The sequence below is a fragment of the Stegodyphus dumicola genome, chromosome 8 (genome assembly GCF_044657685.1).
Source record: "Stegodyphus dumicola isolate Sdum_Otavi_A_Nest chromosome 8, ASM4465768v1".
NCBI classification, from domain to species: Eukaryota; Metazoa; Arthropoda; class Arachnida; order Araneae; family Eresidae; genus Stegodyphus; species Stegodyphus dumicola.
This window is the reverse complement of record NC_140775.1, coordinates 31,172,194-31,195,648: the sequence shown is the minus strand read 5'-3', so window position 1 is coordinate 31,195,648 and position 23,455 is coordinate 31,172,194. Positions and strand designations below refer to the sequence as shown.

General features: G+C 31.5%; 1 protein-coding gene across 2 annotated transcripts in view; it reads left to right on the top strand.

The window, feature by feature from the left end:
• The window catches only part of LOC118200104 (acylamino-acid-releasing enzyme-like), a 91,791-nt gene that overhangs the window by 34,096 nt on the left and 34,240 nt on the right, over positions 1 to 23,455 (top strand). For both annotated transcript variants that reach the window (XM_035372028.2, XM_035372027.2), the window contains 5 exons: positions 4,563 to 4,620; positions 7,612 to 7,712; positions 11,726 to 11,777; positions 17,040 to 17,128; positions 20,217 to 20,352. In XM_035372028.2, the coding sequence (XP_035227919.2) occupies positions 4,563 to 4,620; positions 7,612 to 7,712; positions 11,726 to 11,777; positions 17,040 to 17,128; positions 20,217 to 20,352 (436 nt within the window). The remainder of the gene's footprint in view (positions 1 to 4,562; positions 4,621 to 7,611; positions 7,713 to 11,725; positions 11,778 to 17,039; positions 17,129 to 20,216; positions 20,353 to 23,455) is intronic.

The window sequence follows — 23,455 nt, the reverse complement described above, 5'->3', positions numbered from 1 at the left end:
ATGACATCATCTCACGGCAACCAATCAGCTATCGGCACGATTCGGCTTTCCAGATGACGTAACATCACGTTTCGTTTTTGCATCGTAATTAGATTGAAACAGTCCGTTCTCAACGCAAACAGTGGCAGTAAGAAAAAGAAGTAGAAGTAAGTACTATATTACATTAAAATAAGAACTAAGCCTAATAAACATTTCAAGGAGAAGAGATGATGCAGTAAAAGGTTTACAATAAGTCATATTTTCCAACATAAAATAAAAATATCTGCCCTGAAGATAAGGATAGTGCTGACAGATCAACTTCCAATTCATTGTGCCCCCCCCCCCCCGCAGAGCAGCATGAAATTGATAAACAGATTTCGGAATGATTAGAGAAACAAAGGATATGCTTTTATCATTTTTTGCAGCAATACTTTTTGTTTGATGGATATCGAAACATGCTTTCGCTTTGTAGATTCTTTGGGAGCTCCAGCATCGGAAATTCTATTTGACAAAATCGAAAGTTCAAGCTTACTTTTAAAAATTTCTCTAACAGTCTGCAAAAAATAATAAGCCGGATCCAATTCGAAGATTAAGAAACAACGCAATCTGCAACATTAACTGAAATAGATAATTAGATAATTTTAGCTTATACCATCCGTCATACATTAAATGCACATGCGTAAATGTATTATGCGCATGCGCACACGCATATGCACAGCCGTAAAGGTCTTATGCACATGCATCAACGCGACACATGCACAGAAAGTTTTTAGCTTTGAGGTCCGGATTATAGATCATTCCAGATTATGGGTGTCTGAATTAACGACTTTTGACTGTATTAGGCAAATCCTCTTTAACACATGAAAAATAATATAAATTAAACTTATCACTAACAGAGTAAACATAATTCATCTTAGTAACTTGAACAGCAGTCTCTCTGAAGTACTCAGAACTGAATCATAGCTGATTAAGATCTGACACATCCTTTCACTTAGAACCAAATTTATGTGCTGTTGCATGAACTTTTGAAAGTTTCCAGAAAAATTGCTCTTGGAACTTTAAAAATGCATTTTCTCAACAAATTACTATATTGGCAAGTAGTTTCCAAATGTTACCAAGGCCCATTAGGAGTATTTTTACTCATATTTCATGTTCTATAAGTTATTTTACAATATAAATATTTATGGTTTCAGAATAGCATTTGCAATTCTGTGTAAGAAATACAAACATACATGAGGAGTGTTTAAATGAAAAGGTAGAAAATGTCGTAACAATCAAACAGGTTAAAATTTGAATATACCACTTTGGGATAATGTAGTGAGATATCTAGGGATACAAATATAGTGTCCAGCATGGTTGTGCACATGTGCAGGTGCCCACACGACGCAGGACAGATATAGGCTGTTATGTGTTTCGTCCAATTGATACAGCAGTGCAAGTGAGGACACTGGCGTTCAGTTGCAGAATTTGATGGTTGAGAAGCAGTGAGTTGTTATGAGATTTCTGATTGTTAAAAGGGTTAAACTAGCCAATGTTCATTGCTGGATGATGACCATATATGGGGGAAATGGGTGCATAACAAGTCAATGAGAAAGTAGAGTGCCCATGTTCGTGAAGGGCTGGAGTTTTTGAGTGATGACCCAAGACCAGGCCAGGCAAACATGGTTATTACGGTCGAACTCATCAATAAAGTGAACAACCTGGTGAGATGTGATCGCCATGTCACAATGCAAATGTTCACAATGATGGTGGGGGCCAGTGTTAGACAATTGTGCATTGTCGGGTTAGCAGAAGGTGTGCACACAGTGGGTTCTGAAGAAGATCAGCGAACCACTAAAGGAACAACATATGGGACTAGCTATGAACACCTGTTTCGTTATCATTAAAACCGTACTTTCCTGGAGCACTCATCACTGGTGACAAGAGCTGGTTATTTCAAGCCAGAGACAAAGTCGAATAGCATGTAATAGAAGCATACATCGTCACTTCCCCCTAAAAAAATTCAAAGGTGTGCCCTTAGCAGGCAATGTGATGATCACCGTCTTTTTCAACATCCAAGGTCTGATCCTCATCGAATTTCTCAAGCACAGAAAAACCATTAACAGCGATATATGCTGTGAGACAATCCTTAGTCTCCATACAAGTCCATCGAAAGCAAAATGCCTAGGCTGCTCACAGAGGGGGGGGGAAGGGATGAATCTGCTCCATGATAATGCATGTCCACATGTCTCCAAGATTACGCAAAGTGTAATGGCCAAGTTTAAGTGGGAAGAGGTTGAGCGTCTGCCCTACAGCCTGGACATGTCGCCCTGTGACTTCCATTTATTTAGTCTGTTAAAAAACATCTCAAATGGAAGCATTTCAACTCGGATGATGAACTGAAAGACACAGTGGAGGACTGGTACTGTCACAGCCACAGGAATTCTGGGAACAGGGAATCCTTTGGCTCCTGAAACAATGGGATAACTGTGCCCAGGCCTGTGGTGATTGCTTATGAATAAAGACTTCAATTATATCCCTAGTGTCATTTTGTACCTTTTAATTTGAATAGCCCTTGTACATGAAATATGTGGCCACATATTTAATTACACAAAAGTAAACCTTGACATTTTTACCTTAAATGCAAAAATTTAACAAATAAAAGAGTACAGAACATGAAAAATGTAACAAATAAAAGAGTACACAAAAATAACAATACAATTAAATAAGCATTAATATTTACAGAAATTTACAATAGCTATGGAGTGGACTTGGATGAAGATTAAGCACAGATATACTTAAGTATGGTTTGTAAGTTTTAATTGGTTTATATGTTTGAATAGAAAATTATAAATGATGAAATGAAAATTGTAATAATTGAAGCCTAAATTAACTATAATTATAAATAATTGAAGAATTTAAAAAATGAGTTCAAAAATTTTAAGGATTGAGTTAAAGAAGCATATGAGTTCATTTAATGAAAGTTTCTATGTCCGTGAATTATAAATTTAATTAATTGGTATATTATATTTCTAAAAAAAAAAAAAAAACCTTTCTTAAGCATGCCAATTTATATACAGGAAGAGAATTAGGTAATGAAATTTTCATAATGCCCTTCAATATCTGAAATTTTAATAGAGGTGAATGCAGTTATTTCAGTGCATGAGGATTAAATATATTATAAAATCAGATATTTTTCATAGGAAGTATCAGTTAAAAAGGGTCCTTTATGTTTTGTACTTCTAATAAATTATATTTTTTGGCTTATTCTATTACTCCAAAAAGGGTATTTGTCTTGAAATTTTGTGTTGATTCAATTTAAATGTCATTCGCTAGTGCCATTCTGCAAAATGTAAGATAGTTACTTTTCAAATTTAATCTGTTTGTAATTGATTAACAAACTGAGCTATTTAAAAGCAATAGATGAATATAGTTATATTAATTATAAGAAAATTTTTTATAAACTTTTTAATCTGATTGATTTAAACAAAAAGTCATTTAACTATGATTTATCTAATTAAAAACATTAAATATTTTTATAGAATTATATTACATAATTTTCACCTTTTCAGATATATAGTAGATGTAGTATAATGTTTCCATGTTAATGCAAATTTACAGGATGGTTATAAAATAGTGTGAGTATTCAGGTTTCTCTGGTGAGTACAGTCTTGGATGAAACATAACCAAATTTGATGGCCTTACATAGTAAAACATGGAATTTCGATTTCTTAAAAAAAAAAAAAAAAAAAGTAACTAGCATGGAAAAGGTTGGCTCTGCAAATGTGTATTAGTGTGAATAATTAAATGCCAAACGACACAGCACATATCAGTTTTATTAGTAACAATTGGTTTTTACTTACAAATGAGGTTCAATATGGCCTCTATTGCGATGTTCGAAGAACTGCATACGTTGCACAACATTTTCTATGACAGCTTGCAACGTATCAGAATTAATTTGTTCCACCTGTAATATTATGTGATCTTTCAAAGTTGTGATATCGGCAACATGTTCTTGGTTTCGAATCATTGTTGTGAAATTGTTGTGCTCTACCGAAATTCACAAAAGCAACATTGGCATTCTCGCTCCGCTTATAAACAGCTTGACTAACAAAGAACGGTCCCATAAAGTAAGAGCCATTGAAAGTCAGTTAGCCTAAGAATTATGAAAATTCTCCTAGCCTTTCATTTTATACTCATGATCGCTACATAGAAAGCAATTATGCAAATTAATGCATTTTATTCAGAAAACTGTGACAACACTTTTTTTTTTGTTTGTTTGTTTGAAGAAATTGAAATACACGTACACCCATCAAATGTTTCAGCTGATCCTAGAGGGCTCTCACATTATTTTATAACCACCCTGTATATTATTTATTATCCTACAAAATATTTGCTATTCCACTCTAACCATCTCTATTGATAATCTCTACCAATAAACCATATTACACTTTGAAAGAGCTGTTTTAGGTGACCATTAAGATATGAACCCTTTCAGATTATTTCTTTTGTTTTTAAAAAAATATTTAATTCTATTATATATGATAGTAGTACTAATAATAATACTTTATTTTTATAACGTTTGCACTTATTTTTTTCCTTAGTATGACTGGAATTCCAAGACCCATTCTACAGTTATTGATGTTGTTGAAAAAGCTGATGGTAAATAAGTATTTGTATTTTCTCCTGATCCCAGAATTATCTTTGTTATTCTTTTATCTGTTAATGTGTTATAGAGCTCTTCAAAATGTATACCTAATTTGCAATTCTTAGATTTATTTCTTTATTTTATTTCTTTATTTCTTTCTTTATTTATTTTTTGTAAATTAAAAATTTAAGAACCATGAATGCATTTTACATGTTTATAATAATTTTTAAGTAATTGTTTTTTGTTATCTTTCAAAATATTTTAGAGTGGCTATTGTTATGTATTCATTCATTTACTTGTTTTCTGATCATAAGTAACGTGACCATTAGGATAAATAGGTATGGTCATTTTTTGATTTATTTACAAAATAATGATGATTAGTGTGATTTATGTGATGGTTCTTTTTTAAGCATTTATTGTTTTTAGTAAGTTAAAAATATTCCAGAAAGTCATGCATTTAATTTGTGCATGAAAAAGTCATGCATTTAACTTAAGAACAATTACAATGGCCTGGAAAAGATTGTTTTGGCATCTTTATGTGTTCTGAGGTTACCATGTAAATTTTGCTAGAAACGTAAACATCTCTCTGAGATACTGTATGTATTTTAACAGAGTGTGAAAGTGCCAGATCAAATTATCTATTATCAAACAAACAGTATTTTCAAAAAAAGTATATCCATAACAAGTGATTGAAATTATAGGAAATGAAAACTGTTAAAAGAACATTTATGCTTTTGATTAGAGGTGAAATAAGAACAATTTGGGAATTTTAAGTGCAATAATTAAGGGACTGATGTTCAAATATAGTGTATATTTTTAGGTTGGTTTGGTTTATTTGATTATAGCAAAGCACTTGAGGGCTATCTGCTTAAGGGAAGAGATGCTTTTAAGGAGGACTTTCTAAGGGGAACTGGCTCATATACTCATTATGCATGGGAAAAACATGAAATGCCCATGCAGTCAGTCCCTTCACTGGGATTCAAACCCGAGACCGAACTACCAGTGTTCAGCAACTTTATTGCTTGGCTACTAGTGGCCAGTATACTTTTAGTTTATAAAAGGAGTTTAGTATACTTGACACATATTTGAGAGGTCCAGAGTTTGAGCCCTGCCGAGGGCCATTGCAGATTTCTTCAATTTCCTGGCTTCAAAATAACCTAATGACTCTACGATGGCGCCTGAATTAAAAGGTGGTGGATGATAATTTTTCACCGCAAGGATTTGGTGATTGGGTCACTAATCCCCAGTCGCCCTTTAAAAGGGGGAGTATATAAGGTATTTTCTCCATCCTTTCTGCATAACTTTGGGGTGTAATGGTAGCACATTCAGTGCATATTCAAGGGGTACAGATTCGAGTCCTGGCGAGGACACTGTTAATTTTTTGTGTTTCCTACTTCAAAAGTCCTAATGACTCTGCGAGTTCATTATACGAATTTTGCATGAAATTCATTTAGAACATCACAAATGCTGTGACTTTTGCAAAAGTGGAAAGCAAATATCATTTAAGACATACACAAATTTTGAATAAAACATTTACTTTAGTTTCATGTTAAAATATTAGCATAGAACTGAAATAAACTTGCGAAGTAAGTTCTTCTAGTGTAATGTACTGTGCAGCTTTTGTATATAAATTTTTGAACCATTATTTTTAGAATTTAATTTCTAATTCTGTAAGCTCTCAGAAAGAAATTAAATCAAAATTTTTATTTTTAAAAATTAATTTGAATTTTTATGAATTACTAAAACAGATTTTTAGATGAGCTTTGGATGATAGAATTTTAACCTGCTCTTTTGCTCCTAAACTGATATTTTATTTTTTGTGCAAAGTGAAATTAATGTGTATTTTTAGGAAAATAGATTTGCTTAGGGCTGTATTTATTTGAACTAGTAGGTGGTAATTTTGGATAATTCATTGTGCATATTTTTTTTTTTAGTAATTAAAGAGAAGAATAACTATGATCCATAAAAGTATGTTTCCAAAGCATGTACTAATTTTATTATAATATATTTACTATAGTAAAGCTTTAACAAATTTATATTACAGTGCATTTCTGTACTTGCTTTGTGTAAAATAAGTGTTTAGTTTTTAACAGCTATGAGCAGCTGTTGCATTCTACCATTGATTAAGCAATATATATGTTGATGTAACTTTAAATACTTCTTATTCAAACTCTTCTGTATTTAATGAAATATTTTTTTCGCCACAGATCATTGGTTATCATATAAAAGACAAGAGAACACAAATGAAATTCAACTGAGGAACTTTATTAGGAAATAACAGCCAGCAATACATTATGGCTTTTTCTTTTAAGTCAAAAACTCACTGAAATGTCTAAACATTCAAAAGAAATGCTATTGCTAACTTATTTTGGCATCTTTAATATTTACATAATCCTACAGATTATTTCTATAGTAATACAGATTATTTCTGTAATAAGGAATAGAGAATCTTCTATCCATACATATTCAGGAAGCAATGCAGTAATCTAAAAAGCTTGTTTTCTTCATTATTCCTAATAGTTTGCAAAAATATGTAATAAATAAAATATGTCATATAATAATGCAATGAATCCTAATCTTTTAATGCGCATTTTTATTAAAATTATGTTCCTCTGCCCTTAACAGGTTTATTACATTATGCACAGGGCATTAAATACTGAGATATGTATGTATGAAACTTTATAAATCAGGAGTAGTTGACTATTTTATTATTCTCATAGTTTCTTGATATTTCATAAAAATACCCTAAATTATCCTTAAAATACAATATTCCATCTTTTCTTTTTAAGAACATGTATTTTATATAACTGTAGGTATAAAGTTTATTCTTTAAGTTAAATCTGAATTTAATTTTTTTAAATAAAATTTGGAAATTAATTTTTGATTTAAGCTTTTTTCTAAATAAAGTCCAAAATGGGTATGAACAAAATTTTTAAATATTTCGATTTTTATTCAAAATTGCTTATAGTTTTTTTTTTTTTTTTTTTTTTTTTTTTTTGTAATAGATGATTCTTTTCCTGGTTTATACATTGAAAAATTACCTAAAAGGTGTTGGACAGGAAATGGAAAATACATAATTTTTTCATCCCCATGGAAGAGTAGTGAGGTATTTCACATTTTATTTAAATTTTCTTTACTAGCTTAAAGATGAAAGTATTATAAAAATTTATGAATTTGTTTTGCTACAGAATTTATGTACTGAATAATAACTGGAAATTATGTTTTGACTTTAGGAATAGTTTGATATGTTGATATTAATTTGAATGTGTAAATTAGTTTGCTGATGAATCCCTTAACCACTTAACAGTTTTGCCTGTATGTCTGTTTTCTTACAGATCCTTTGCTTGCATTTGCTAAAGATTTTGCTGAGTAAAGTTTTTTACAAATTATTAAACTTTTATAATCATATTATTATTAAAAGCAAGTAAGATAGTTTTTATGTTGTTTTATTGTAATTTGCATGTTTTAATTTTCATTTGATCCTCGTTTTAAAATATACAAAAAAATATTCCTCTTGTGCCATTCTTTGCTTTAAAATAGACCATACTGAGATGAATTAATTAAGTTTTAGCTATAATTTCCAGATATTTAATAAATATAAAATGTAAAGCCATGTAAAATATTTATTATTGCCCAAATGTATTAAATAAGCCAACATTGCAGGGGTATTTTAAGTGAAATAAGCTTATTACTCATACTTACATGTCATGTAGCTTTTGAAACTGTGCACTAAATGTTTTTAAACCCAAATCAGCCAAAATTTGGGGATGAACTTTCAAAATATTTCTGTGGTCTTAAAACTCTGACATTTAAACCTGAAATTTTAGTCAAAACAAGTAATTGAAACATCAGCACAAAAACAAATCATCTAAACATTCATTTTTACTTTATTTTCTAAGTTTACCAATGAATCTTTTAATTAATAATTTTCACTACCTTAGTTAGGTTAGTATAGTTATTCAAATCTAAAACAAATTGAGAATTCACAGCTCATTTGTCTTGTGTTACACTTTCAAATTCCTTTCATAATTCTAAATCTCCAGTGAGATTCTCGTATCTTGCCAGGCCAAAACTTGCAGGCCTGACTCAACCAAGGTGATCTATGCCACCACAAAAAATTTTCAGCTAAGTCCAAGGCCGAAATACCCTGGAAAGGATGTCAGCAGGATCTCCAGCATCAAAACCATTAATCCAGAATGAATGTAGTAACAGTTCACAGGTTTCTAAATACAAATTTTGACAATTTTCAAAATGAAATTTTAGTGTAACTGTGAGTTGATAAGGACTTACTGTAAGTCCAAACAAAACATGAATAAAATTCAGCACAATTTTCTTTGTTTTAGATCATCAATTCAGAAAAATTTAGTATTGCAAAGATCTGGATTGATTTTATTTATGGGAAGGCTTACTGTATGTCTTCTGTGTAAGCAAGCTACATGATTTTGTCTAAATTTTAATAACAGTTCAAACAAATTAGGATATAAATTCACTCCTCTATGAAAACAGTCATTTAGTGAAAGTTCTGCTTCTCCATGAGCTGCACCATCAAATACAGTTTGCAGACAAGCTAATTTTGTCTTCTTGAACAACTGCATGGTGGAGTAAGTGCTAATTCATTCTCTAACCTATCAGATTTTTCAATAATTCCTTCTTTAAGATAACTGTCAACAACCACACAGTATTCTTTATATAATAGCACATCTTCTTTCAATTTCTGAACTAAACTATTAGAACACTTCATTGCAATCTCCCTATTATTTCCTAATTTCTCCTGCATAGCTGCTGTCCATGGCAATGTCACACAGTATCTCCCATTAGCACAGTATCATACCATAAACTGAATCGATTCATTAAGCTCCTTTAGAATTTTTCTTTCTTCCATATTGAAAGTATCTGCTTCTTTACCTCCAATACCCAAATTCTCCAATTCCTAAAAGCACCTGAGCTCAATGGAGACTGAATCTTGTTAAGCGAGAATGAGATTAGCTGACATAGACTTGCTTAGCTCATCATGTTTTCCTTGGAGTGACCATCTGAAAGCAGTTTCTGTAGATACTAATGATGACTTCAAATACTCAGATCCCTTTATAATAATATGATCCTATCAACAACGGAATTTGACAATTGCTAGATAATACCTTGAAATCAAATGTTAAGGCAAATTCTCTGAACTCCATTTCTGCACAAATAATTTGATCTGACATATTTTTTACAGCTTTTGATATTTCATTGATTTCTGATAATAATAATAAACACTTCGCTGTCATTCAAAATATTTTGCAACTTTAATTCCACCTTTTGACAAATCTGAAATTTGGCAGTCTTTGCACGAAACCTATAAATTTTCAATTTTGATGAATCAACAACCTTTAATTCCTGTCTTTTAGAAACATCTTTCTTCAAATACGTGCACATGAAGTTGTTGTCAAATAAACAAAAAATATAATCTGACGACACTTTACCAACAATTTCCAATTTGAACAAAATTCTTCTTCTGTAATTTATCATATAATTCAAAGAAGTAGCAATTGTTTCATTATGTTTTTTCTCTGCATCGTATTCAACGTTTCATTTTTGACATATGAATGATTTTTTGCATATACTTCTAAAAACGCAATTTTCTTTCAAATTCTTCTTTTGTTTTTTGAATTTTCTGATTTAAAGCATATTGTATGGTCAGGTTTTCCATTACAAAAGGAGACGTTTGCTTCTTTGCAGGTTTGTACTTAACAATTTACATTACAACATAATAAACATCCTTTTTTTCTCTGTTAAAGTTATGTCTCTTTTTTGGGGATTCACATTCTTACACAGATGGTTCAGATGCTCCTGACTGCAAAATGTGCAAGTGTTTTGAAGCAGCACTTGTCAGCAATTCATGAGCAGAGGAAATAAATTCATTGCGATTGGAAGTGCTGAATTTCCTGTAATTAGATTGTTTATACTGAGAAAGGTCATGGGCATTCTACTATTCTTTATTTGCTGCATGTTGCTTGGGAAAAGGGAGAGTGTATGTGGAATGTTCTCTTCTTCACAGTTATGAAATAATGGAAAACAACCTACGGTTCTTTTAAATTATTATTCCTGCTTGAGATTTGATTTTTGCTAAAGTTTCAGGAATGCAGTGCAAAGCATTACGCTATAATTTTCTGATTTTATATTTAAACTCTCAAGAGAATGAATTTGGGTTTGGCTTACAATATAAACATCTCAATATTTATAGATTAGAAGTATTCTTTAATGGGGGTCATATTCAGGAGTTTAGAGATATAGGCATTGATTAACGTGTCTTTCTGAGCAAAGATATCTTGGATTAATTTAGTAGCCAACTTATAGTTGTCTGTGGTAATAGTGAACAATAAAAAGCTTTGCCTCCAAGGGAACTAAAAAAAAAAATCTACAAATGTGTGCAAAAAGCAAAATTAAAGGGGTAACTGTAATTTTTCTTCTCTCTGTGTGTGTATAATATGTACCAAAGGTTACTTGGAATAATTTAGTAACCAAATTATAGTTGTCTGAAGTGATAGTGAAACATTCAATGCAAGAAAAGCTTTGCCTCCTAAGCAACTAAATAAAAATTTAAAAAAAATTGTAACAAATGTGTCCAAAAATGGAAAATTAAAGGGATAATTGTAATTTTTATATATTTGAATGTATTTTTGACATACAAATGATTCTTTGCATATAATTCTTCTAAAGATGCAATTTTCTTTCAAATTCTGTAATTAAAAAATATAGACAATCTTTGAACAGTTTTCTGAAATTTATTAAACTAAGATGTGGTTAATTTGATATGCAGAGTTGTGATCATCAAACTGAGTAACTATGTAATCATTTTAATGAAGATTAGTAAAAGACTTTTGTAACATTTTAAATGAAAATGTCTTCTGTCATATTTCTAAATAAATGGGTATTCTTGTCATTAGTTTTGCTATTAACTTTTTATTATTGGATATTCTTGTCATTGGTTTTACTATTAACTTTTTATTATAAATTACCTAAAATTATTATATTGTCTCATTATATTGCACTTTACTTATTGTTTTCTCTTTATATCTTTTGCATATTTGCATTAGTAGCATTCAGTGTTGCACGAATTTAATACTGTAGTTTATTTAGGTTATTTTATGTGTGGATGTGAAGAGCTTAAAAGTACAAAAGATTAAAATAGGTAAGAATATATATAATATTGTCTTGTAGTAATGAAGCATAAAGAATAAAAATGATCAACTTTACACTATTGCTTTTAAGTATTTTTTTGCTTTTAAAACAAAATCAGTTAGTGCATATCATCTTTATATTGCATATTTATAGTATTTTATCATGCATTTGATCTTTATTTTGTGTGTGCTGTGAAATATATTCTGTATGGTTCAACAAATGCTTTTGGGAAGTACTGAGACATATATGTATGTGAAATCAGAAAATCATTATATATCTTTATTATTTTCATAGTATTGAAATATTTCTAAATATTAAACTTTTCTTGGAATTATTTGATGTAAATGTTTTATCTTTTTAAAAAGCATCTAATTTATACTCTCTTGGTATGTGTTCCCCCCTTAAATATGAAATTAGTTTTAATTTTGAAATGTTTTAAATATGAAGTCTGCAACTTCCAATAAAAGAGGATATCCTGGAGTTAACTATTAATTTACCTCAGTATGTTTTTCCTGCTCTTGTTATACTCCGATAGTGTTAAATGTTGTAAGTGCACTTGAAAAACTTCTCAAGAGTGTTTAAATGAATCAACAGTAACTTCTGAAATTTAATTACCATAATGTTTAGTTTTTTTACTTGCTGAAAAATATTAAGTATTCATATATTGTATTTAAAATTCTTTAGTACGGTTAAAATCTTTGAGTGATAGAAAAAATTGGCACAGTTCAAACACTGGAAAAGCTGCAGGTATACTATGTATATAGAGAATGTGTAGATTATTTAGCTTCACATATTCTTATACATAAAAGAAAATAAGTTCTTTTTCAAAAGGTTTAGTTATAATTTTATTTTTGAAATAGTTGCATATATTGCAGGTATTTATTTAAATTATTATTTTCTGCTTTATAGACTCTTTTTTTTTTTTTTTTTTTTTTTTTGAGGGGGTGAACCACCCTTAAAAAATAAAACCAATTACCTCAAAATTTTGTATGCAAATTCCTTTATACCAAGTGTGCAAATAATTAAATTTTCGAGGAGCTTACTGAGCAATACATCAATACCTGCACTATATGATGGCATTGCAAAGATGCTGGCAAAAGTAGTTGCTACAAAGCACTCATTGGTGGAATCTGAAGGGCAAGTCTTTCTGCAGTATTGCGGAAAGAAAATCCACCTTCTCTTAGCTTGAACAAGGTTGTGTAATAAAATGACCTCATTCAAACTCACTGAGCTGTTGATAATGGTTTCTTCACCTTCTTGACTCATCTTGACTAACATCAACTCACTACATCGAATCTCAATGATAAGTAACACTCACGAACTTTGCAGCATATATTTAAAGGAAACCCAATTTGCAAGTTCATAGTGGTGCTACTAGCGCCACACTTTTGCATATAGCAGGGAAGCTTGAGTAGAGGCCATCTTTCAGATAAATAAGCACACCTAGCAAATTTTATGTATCTAGGACAACTTCTTCTTGGTATTGGGATTTTTTTTCTGTCATTGTATATATATATATTTTAAACCAAAATATAAAAATGCTTAGTATTTCATGCATTAATCTGTTGAAAAATAATCAGTAAAGACATAAAGTAAGAAATTTAGAACTAATTTTTTATGAAGACCAAAAATTGAAATTCATAATTAATAAATTTCAAATAATCCTATAAATGCAATTAAGAATTTAAAAAGTGTTAAAACCAAAACTTTTCAAACAAGCAATATCCCAATTAAACAAATTAAAGAAATTTAAAGAAAAGCGAACATAATAGAAGAAGAATTCTTCAATGCCACTTCGTCAGGAGGAGGAACACTGAAATCAATTGAAATCTTTCTTCCACAAAAATGCTTACTTTTCTATATCCAGAATTAGCCACTGAACCATTTCAATCTATTTTAATTATAATAGTTAACCCTTAAAATTCTGGTCCCTTCCCAAAGCAAGGGGAAAAAAGTAAAGTAAATTCTAATTAGAATCTTGTATCTTAAATAAAGATAAGTAAAATGCTTTTTTAATTGTGAAAACTTCAGAACTAAAATTTTCCAGTTTTCAAGTCCTTTAAATCCTTGAAGTTTTTCAATTTTCTTTTTGCTTTGAGTAATAATCTGATTCTTCCATTTTCTTCTTCTGAGTTTTAAAGTCTTTTCACTAAAGTTTTATAATTTCACTTGCATTTTAAACTCTTCGGATTATATGCTGTTTGTTTAAATGTAAAATTTTGTTTTGAATTTTTCACTGAAGTGTTTTATTATTTCACTTATGTTTTCATTCTTTAACTAGAATTCTCTTTATTTAAAGTACAAGATTCTAATTAAAATTTACTTTACCTTTTTTTCCCCTTGCTTTGGGGAGGGGTCAGAATTTTCAGGTTAACTATTATAATTAAACTAGATTGAAATTGTTCATTGACTAATTCTGGATACAGAAAAGCAAGGAATTTTGTAGAAGAGAGATTTCAGTCTTCCTTTTTCTGACGAAGTGGCATTAAAGTTGATTGAATTCCTATTCTATTGTGTTCGTTTTTCTTTGCATTTCTTTAATTTTTTTAATATTGCTTCTTTGAAAAGTTTTGGTTTTGACATTTTTAAAATTCTTAATTGCATTTCTAGGATTACTTGAAATTTATTAATTATGAATTTCAATTTTTGTTCTTTGTGAAAAATTAGTTCTAAATTTCATACTTTATGTATACTCTTTTGCAAAAAAATCATGTACCATGAAGGAAGTGGTTGTTTTTGATGAAACTGAATATGTCTATAGCTCATACATAGATAATAAAATTATTAAAAAATCAAGATCATAGTACCTGTTCACGGCTCAAATCGCCCATTGAGTGTTCAAATTAGTAGTTAGTCGAACCGCCCCTGGCAGCAATGCATGCTTGAATTTGTTGAGGTAAGGAGGGGTAAAGGTTCCTAATGCCATCCTGCGATTTTCCTAATGCCATTTCTGCCAAGCATTCATCACTTGTCACTCCAGATCTGCGATATTTTATGATGCCTGAATCTGGCGGCCTACGATGTCCCAGACATGCTCAATCGGTGAAGGTCTGGTGACCTTGCTGGCCAGGTAAGAGTATCAACCGCATAGAGAGATATGCGAGTGGTATGTGGCCTGGTATTATCTTGTTGGAAAATAGCCCCAGGATGAAGTGCCATGAAGGGTAATGCAACTGGCCGGAGGATAGTATCAACATATCGTTGAGCTGTTAAAGATGTACAGAGGATGACTAAAGATGACCTACTGTCATAAGAAATAGCGCCCCATACCATCACACCAGGGTTATGGCTGTATGCCTTGGTAAAACAAAGGCTGATTGGGACTGCTGGCACTGTCCTCTTCAGGCACAAACACGGTGGCTTCAAAAGTGAAGCGGGATTCGTCGCTGAACACTATACGATGCCAATCTGATGGCAGCCATGATAATCAGCTGCGACATTACTCCAGACGACTTCGCTGATGTTGTGGAATCAAAGGCAAACGTCTTAAAGCCCTCTGTAAGCGTAACCCCAACTCAGACAAGCACCGTGTGATGGTGGACGGTACTACGGGAGGTATACATGTGGCAGTTGTGCGTTGAATAGTCAACAAAGATACTGTTGGAGGAGGTTCGGGCCTGACGAATAATCATCTTATCTTGCCTTGCATTTGTGATCCTTGGCCTTTCAGAGCATTCATTTATCACCAATTTCAATGTAGCAACCATTGCTCCCAACATCTTTGCACAGCGGTGTCTGTATGCTGCAGGTGGCAGTCTATTGCTCGGTATGACCACCCAGATTCACGCAACCCTACAAGGTGACCACATTCGAAGTCACGTAGTTGTCTGAAAGGTCTTCAATATTGTCGTAATGGCATCATTAGTTGCTTGTATATGAAATTGCAATGGCAGCAACAAAAAAAAGATAAATTTTCTGCCTCTGTTACTGGTTTTATACTTTGTGAATTGTGCACTAGAAATGCACGCTATGATCACAATTCCTGTTCATTTGCTTTGAAACTTTGATCAATTGCATGTTTGATCAAGATATTTTTGTATACCAAATTTCGTCACGATCGCAAAAGTCCTTCTTGGTGCTTCGATTCTTTTGCAAAAGAGTGTACATACGTGTAAAGTTATATTTTAAAGTATATTATCATATAATGTGTGTTATTATTATCATGGTACACTTCTTGTTGCATGGTATATTTGGAAGAAGGAGCACCATAGTTCCTATTATTTTCGAAAATCGCTTTTGGTCTGTATCATTTTTCAAACCATTTTTCAAATTTTTGCCACCAAATGTTATTGCTATACATTTTTTTAAAAAAATTAAATGATGAAGGTATATGGGTATATATGGGTATGTATGTTTCTCCCGCTATGGGAAAGGGATACTACCTAAATCTACCAGATTCTTAATACATATGGTTGTTCACCTGAATATGGGCACCTTAAGCCTGAATTTTCAGTATTGAAATCATTTTTTATTTATTTCATATTTTGTGCAATTTAATGAATTTTTGTAACAAATTCAGTGATTTGAAAGCGAGAAGTGGCAACTCAGTTTGAAATAAAGCATTTTTATCTCCAGCGTGCCAGATTATTGCCATTTGACAAAATGTAAGCTATTTATCTTTCAATTTTAATCTGTGAATTTGGTTATTTTAATGCAATTTGTTGCCACTGCCTCAAATAGAATACTTATTATTTCCATGCACTAGCGTGCTGCAATTCAGTAAAGCATAAAATATTTAACTTTCAAGTTTAATCTTTCTGTTACTGAGTAGCAAATGAAGCAATTGAAAAGATGTAAATGCAGTTCTTAAAAATATTTTTACTGCTTCTAAATATGATTGGTTTAAATTAAAGTGCATTTAAATTATGAGATGTCTAATTAAAAATATTAAATATTTTTATGATATGACACTATTTGGACTCATTAAAATCATTTTATACTTTTTTAAATATCTTTTAGGTGGCTGGATGCTTGTATGGCTGGTTTTCAAGGAAATAATATAGTGAATATAATAGAAAATATATGGAAACCCCTAAAACTTTATCGGAAATTATAAACAATATGCTGTTTTTAAATATTTGTAATTTTGCTCTTGAACTTTATGTGGCATAAATGCAAAGAAAACAATGCTTAATAATAAAGCTAAAAATGCAAAAAAAAAAGGGGGTTGTTAGTAAGAGTGAGTTCTAGAGCAGACTGGTAATCTGCAATTCTGTGCAAATGCATAAAGAGCATTAACAGCATCCTTAAGAACTTTTCTTTATAATTTCAGATGAAACCCTGGGGGCTTGCCATGTTCTTGATGTCTTCGATAATTTTGTTGTAGCTTCAGTCTCCTCTCCAGATCTTGAGCCATGCTTGGTAAGTAGAGTAAATGTGAAGTAATTGGTACTTAATTATCTTTGCCACCCAGATGGTATAGTGGTTAGGGGAGCTGACTATGATACCGAAAAACTCGGGTTCGAATCCCGGAGAAGGCATGGTTGTAACTGTCCATCCTTTTACAGGAGGTAATGATGGCTGACTATTAGGTGCCTTCACAATAAAATTGCCACCAGTTCCGTAGTAGCCAATGTTGAAAAAAGACAAAATAGTGCCAGCCTTTCTGAGGGTAGGAAACTTGATTATCTGTTATTTCAAATGCATCTATGGACTGAAAATTTTGGAATAGAGCAGAAAAGATGCACTGAGAAGAAAGATTATGAAATTAAGTTTTTATGAAAATTAAAATTAAAATATTATTTGTTTAAGAATAAAACAAAAGATTTCTAAATTTCCAATTATTGGTTTGAAATTATTATTATCTTTATTTTTTATTTATGAACAAAATATGTATAAATATTATTTTTTTGATTACTTAAGTATAGGCATATGTTGAGATATTTTAGGTTAAGTTTAAACCCATGAAAATTATGATAAAATGGGTCATGAACTTAATGCAATAAAAGTTGTGCTTGAACTATACCTGCTGTTATTCTTTGAAAAAATAAAGGCCATTGAACTTCCTTATCAATTGTGCATCACTAGAATAACACTTTTTATTTCCCTCAAGAACATTTCTTTGGCATTTACACCTTGCCTACACCGTTTTTTATATAAAAGGCTTAATTTACAATCTGTCTAATATATCTTTCTCTCTAAAATTAATAATTTTTATTTTTCATTTAAAATGAGAAACATGAGATTCTTCTTTTCCTTTAAACATTTTTAGGCAATTATGTGCTTATTAATATTCCTAAGCGCCTGAAATATATCAAAAAGCTTGTTGAATAAAGAATATATAAATAATAATAAAGAACTTATAAAAATGTTGTTATATTCTGTCAAAAAGGGAATTGCGAACTGGGCTATTTCAAATTAGACAATAAATCTTTCAAAAACTTAAGTGTAGTATTATATTGAGCATTTAGAAACCATTCTAGAACTATTAGTTGCCCAACAATAATTATAACAATAATGAAATGTTTAACGTATCATTATGCTTGCAAAAGGAGAAAATTTGCATAGTTAATAATTGATGATAGGTGTTTATCTATTATACAAATGAACAGTCATTATTTGACTTATTAAGAAGAAAAAAGAAAGACAGTATCTTGAAGTTACTGCTTAACAGACAGCAAATGTTTGCATGGTATATTTTGCTCATTAATATTGCGTCAAACATATTTGTTGATGTAATATTAATGCGTTTACCAGTGGCCAAGTGGTAAAGCACTGAATGTTTGACAGTTAGATCTGGGTTGGAATATTGGCAAATGGGCATTTTGTAGTTTTCATCATATGTAACATGGATACGAGTCAGTTTCCCTTAAGGTCATTTATTAAAGCAACCCTTTGCTTAGGCAGATAACCCTCATGTGCTTTGCCATTATCAAATAAACTATAATGCTTTGACAATAAATTTCCATAGTGATGGTTGCTAAACCCATAACAGTCTAACATTATCACAAGATGTTGAGATACTTATTATGATAAGTTGAAAAAGATCAAGCAATAAGCCCACATGCACTAGTGAGGTAGTTGAGCATTCTATACAGGATATTATGGGTTGTGAAGTTATGCCCATTTAACTAGAGCATTGTGTAAAATCTGCATCAGATGACTTTCAGCATTGCATCAGCTTTTATGAACAGCTGTCACAACAACATGAAGCCGATAATGCTTTCATTGCATATATCTTACGTATGATATAGCATATTTTACATGTGATAGGATCTTCAACAATCACAGCTGTCATATATATAATCACAGTCCAGTTTTCATGCCATCTGTCATGTAGAGATGTCAGGTCAAATGGGATGATAATGTTGAAGAATCACATTGTTGAATGATATCTTCTGCTTTAAGAGCTTACTATATGTATAACCTTTAGATTTATATGTGATGATTATCTGAATGACTAATTGATTTCTTTAACAAAATACCCTTTCTGGCAAAATATGACTTTTGATTTCAGTATGATTCATCTATCCTATACATCTTTTTTGTTTCTATACAGAAAACCCAGTTTGCTAGATTGGGCATATATGTGTGTGTGTGGGGGGGGGGGTGATGCAGTCACCAAAAATGCTAGACCTGCACCTTTACATCCCTTTCTTTCGGGAGGTAGAAGAGGGAGCATTTGAAGGAAATATTGTATAATACCTTATTTATTTTAAAAAGAAATTTAGTTGTTTGTTTTTATGCTGCTTTTTTTTTTTTTTTTTTTTTTTTTTTTTTTTTTTTTTTTTTTTGGACACTGCTGGATTGCATTTAGTCAGACATTCTATGGCATGTACAAGTGCCTCACTATGTACATTTAAACATAATTTTCATATAAGTGTAATGTCATATACATGTAATAATGTTCATGTTTACAGTGAAACTTATTTTTCTCAAACCAGATGTGACATCATACTTATTCTTTCAATTTTTTTCCTTGAAAACTCTGGATTGTAGAGATCTAGTCCTTAGATTATTTTATTTACATATTCCATGCAAGGAAATCTCATCTTGTAGAGTTCATGTGGTCTGGTTGGGATATTATATACGGATTTCTTTTATAAAATAAGGACCTTATAAAACTTAACTGAATCCTTTACTTTTATAAAGACATGTGCATGTACATATGTTAAAAAAAGTTAAGATTTTTAATTTATTACTTATTTTTGGCTTCCTGCACTTTTATAATTGCTGTAGTTAAAATATCTGTTACTAATGTATAAGTTATGAGAATAAATAAGTCAGTAAACAAATTAAAGTACTGAAAAGTATTGACAAATATAAAATTAGACAAAAATCCCCCTTAAGCTGGAGGTAGATTAATTGGGTGGGGACTGAGTTTTGCGTTTTCTGCTAAACAAATGCCAGTCTATGTTTGGATTTTGGCTAATTTTTGTTTGACTCTGGCATACCTTCCTTCCGTATATGTTACCAAATATTTATTATTTTTTAAATTTTACTTTATAAGGCTCTTGGATACCTTGAAATAGATGAAGATATTTCTGTAACATGGATATATTTGAATAATAGCACACCATCAAAAATTCCTGGAATAAAATGGGATGTTATTTCTCTTACACCTACTGTGCCAAATGCAAAGTACCGTAAGTATAATTTATAATGCTTCATTATTTTAAGAAGTTAATTTAAAAGTCATATATTCACGGAAAAGGAATGTTTTCATGGATGCCAATATTATAATGATTAGTTTCACAGAGTAATGAATTTTCTACAGTTTTTTTAAATGTGCTACAGTAAAAGCTCTACTATCCAGAAAGTTCAGGAAATGCCGAATTCTGGATGCATGGAAATTTCAGATAGTTGAGTATATAAAAAATGAAATTTATGTGAGGAAAATCAAAATAATGTGGAAAATTTTTGCTCTGATATAAAAATAATCATCTTTTTTGTTATCAACTTGAATATCAAAAGTCTATATTTAAAATTATATAAGATTTTGAAAAAACAAAAGTATTCTATATGTATAACCAGTGTATTTCTTAAGCCTTAAACATAGTCCTGAACTGACCAACATCTTGGATATTGAATTAGGCATAACCAAATTAAATGACAGCTTTAATAGTGTACTGAAAAATTCTACTAAACTGACCACTCAATAAGAATATAACTCACTTCCTGATTACATCCTGGAAGAAATCTGAATTAGACACAGAGTCAGAAAAAAACTGGAGAATTACCAGAGATCCAAATATTAAATGACACTTTAATTATCTTATGAGAGAAATTTCAGAACCTATCAGTGAGTATCAATAACTGGACAAAATTCTGCTATTAAATTGACAATAGCACTGTCTGGAGAATAGCGAGATCTGAACTTTCCAATAATATTGGACCTCCTACTGTATGGAAACACTTTAGCTGTCTGAGAAGCTTTTGTGAAGGAACTAGAAAAAAACTTTCTTATCTGAATATTAGTAAAGTCAACAGCTATGTACAAAACAATGTCCCTGAAAAAGAAAATATTCCTTACATTTCACCCAGTGAAATTAATAATTTCATAAAAAAGCCAATGGATATGATGAAATATCTAATAATGCGATCAAACAAGTCCCGAGAAGATGCATCATACGCCTAACTAATGTTATGAATGTATGCTTAAGATTAGAACTTTTTCTACTATAATGGAAACACTCAGTTCCTAAAACCAGGAAAAGATGCAAAAAAACCATCCACTTATAGACCCATTAAGTCTCATACTTTGTTTCAGAAATATTTTTGAAAGGACCGTTCAAGAGAGACTCAGTGAACATCTCACGAAAAATAATATCATTAAGAATAACAAATACCGCTTCTGTCAAGGACTCATAACTACAGTGCAACTTTTAAATGTGTTGGAAACAATTGCAGAAGTGTTCACCAATATATCCAGCATTGCAGCTTATTTCCTTGGTCTAGAAAAAGCTTTTGATTGAACCTAGCACCCCAGATTAATTTACAAACTTATCTGTATTAAGCTTTCATGAAAATTGATTGTACTTAATTCATGTTTAAAATTTTGCACCTTCCAAATAAGAATCAGGGATACATTCTCAAATAAAAAAATTATCAAAGCGAGTGTACCGCAGGGTGCAGTCTTAGCTCTAGGATTCTTCGACATTTACCTGAATGATTACCATGAACCTGCATAGTACCATGAACCTCCATAGTACTGCATGATTGCAAAATATGCTGTCACTACTGTTGTTATGAGCAGATCCAGATATTCGCAACATGCTTTCGATAATTTACAATTTGGACTTAACATTGTGGCATGCTAGTACAATTTATGGAAACTAAAATTAAAGGCAAATAAATGCAGTGTCATTCTATTCACCAGATACAGCAAAAACTGTAATATCAACCTCATCATACACATAAAAGAACCATCCACTCCCATTTATGAACTCAATTAAATATCTTGGAATCATGTTAGATGAGCAGTTAAATTTTAAAGAGCATGTTAATTATGTGTTCAACAAAGCAAATGCCGCATAGATGCTTATCTACAGTTTAATTGGCTGAAAATCAAAATTATGCATAAAGTGAAAAGTACTCTCTATATTGCGCTTATTCACTTTATTCTTTTTTACAGAGCTCCAGTTTGGGCAACTGCTGCAGGAACCTACTGTAAGAAAATGTGGATTTTTCAAATTAAAATTCTCAGAAACATTACTAATACTCCTCGGTTTGTGCAAAACATCTGTTTAAATCGAGATCTTGACATCTCACATGCACAAGATTTCATGTTAATGAATGCAAAGAATTTTTACAGAGCTGTTGCAAGTTTTGACTATCCGCATATAAGATTTGCCAAATGAAAAGTGGCAAGCTGAATATAAAGCTTACCTTTGTTGGAAATCAAAAGAAATTCCCTTGGGTGTTGTAATACAGGTCCCATCGTTTCAGCAGCAGGTCTATGCCTTTGCTGTAGAAAGATTATGGTTGATTCTTGAGAACGTCCAGCATAGCTTCCTTCCCTTCATCATCTGAATGAAAACATCCCCCCCCTTGGTAATGCTCTCTTTTGTGGCCCAAAGATGTGGAAATTTTAGGGTGGCAAATCTCTACTGTACGGCAGATGTTCTAACATTTCCCAACTGAATTTGTTCAAGGTCATCTGTGTTTCATGGGAGATGTGTGGCAGGCATTTTCATGGAGAAGAATCACTTGTGCAAGAAGGCCTGGCTGTTTGCATTTGATTGCTTTCTGTAGTCTTTTCAGATTACTGCAGTATTGTGTTGAATTTGTAGTACTTCCTTGGGGCAAGAAATTAATCAAGTGTGGTCCATGGCAATTGAAGAAAAATGAAAGCATCACTTTCTATGCAATCATTATTGCTTTCAGTTTAATGAGTCTCCCTTGCTTGCTCGTTTTCTTAGGTTCAGGTGTGTAGTGGTGACACTAAGACTCGTAACTTGCAATAATGCATTCCAGAAATGCGGGATCTGCCGCATAATGGACCAAATGCTGGAGACTGAGACCCATTTGTCGTTTCTCATGATCAAGGGTAAGAGGTTTTGGTACCCATTCCACATACACTTTGCTGTAGTGCAGATGTTGGTGGATGATGATGTGAACCATTCCTTTACTCAGGTTGAGTTTATCGCTGATGTCATGGATTCAAACTCTTCTATTAGCTCTGATCATTTTGTCAACAGCAGCAAAGATGTTGTTGGTGATCAGGAATTTTGCTTAACCCGCCCTTAC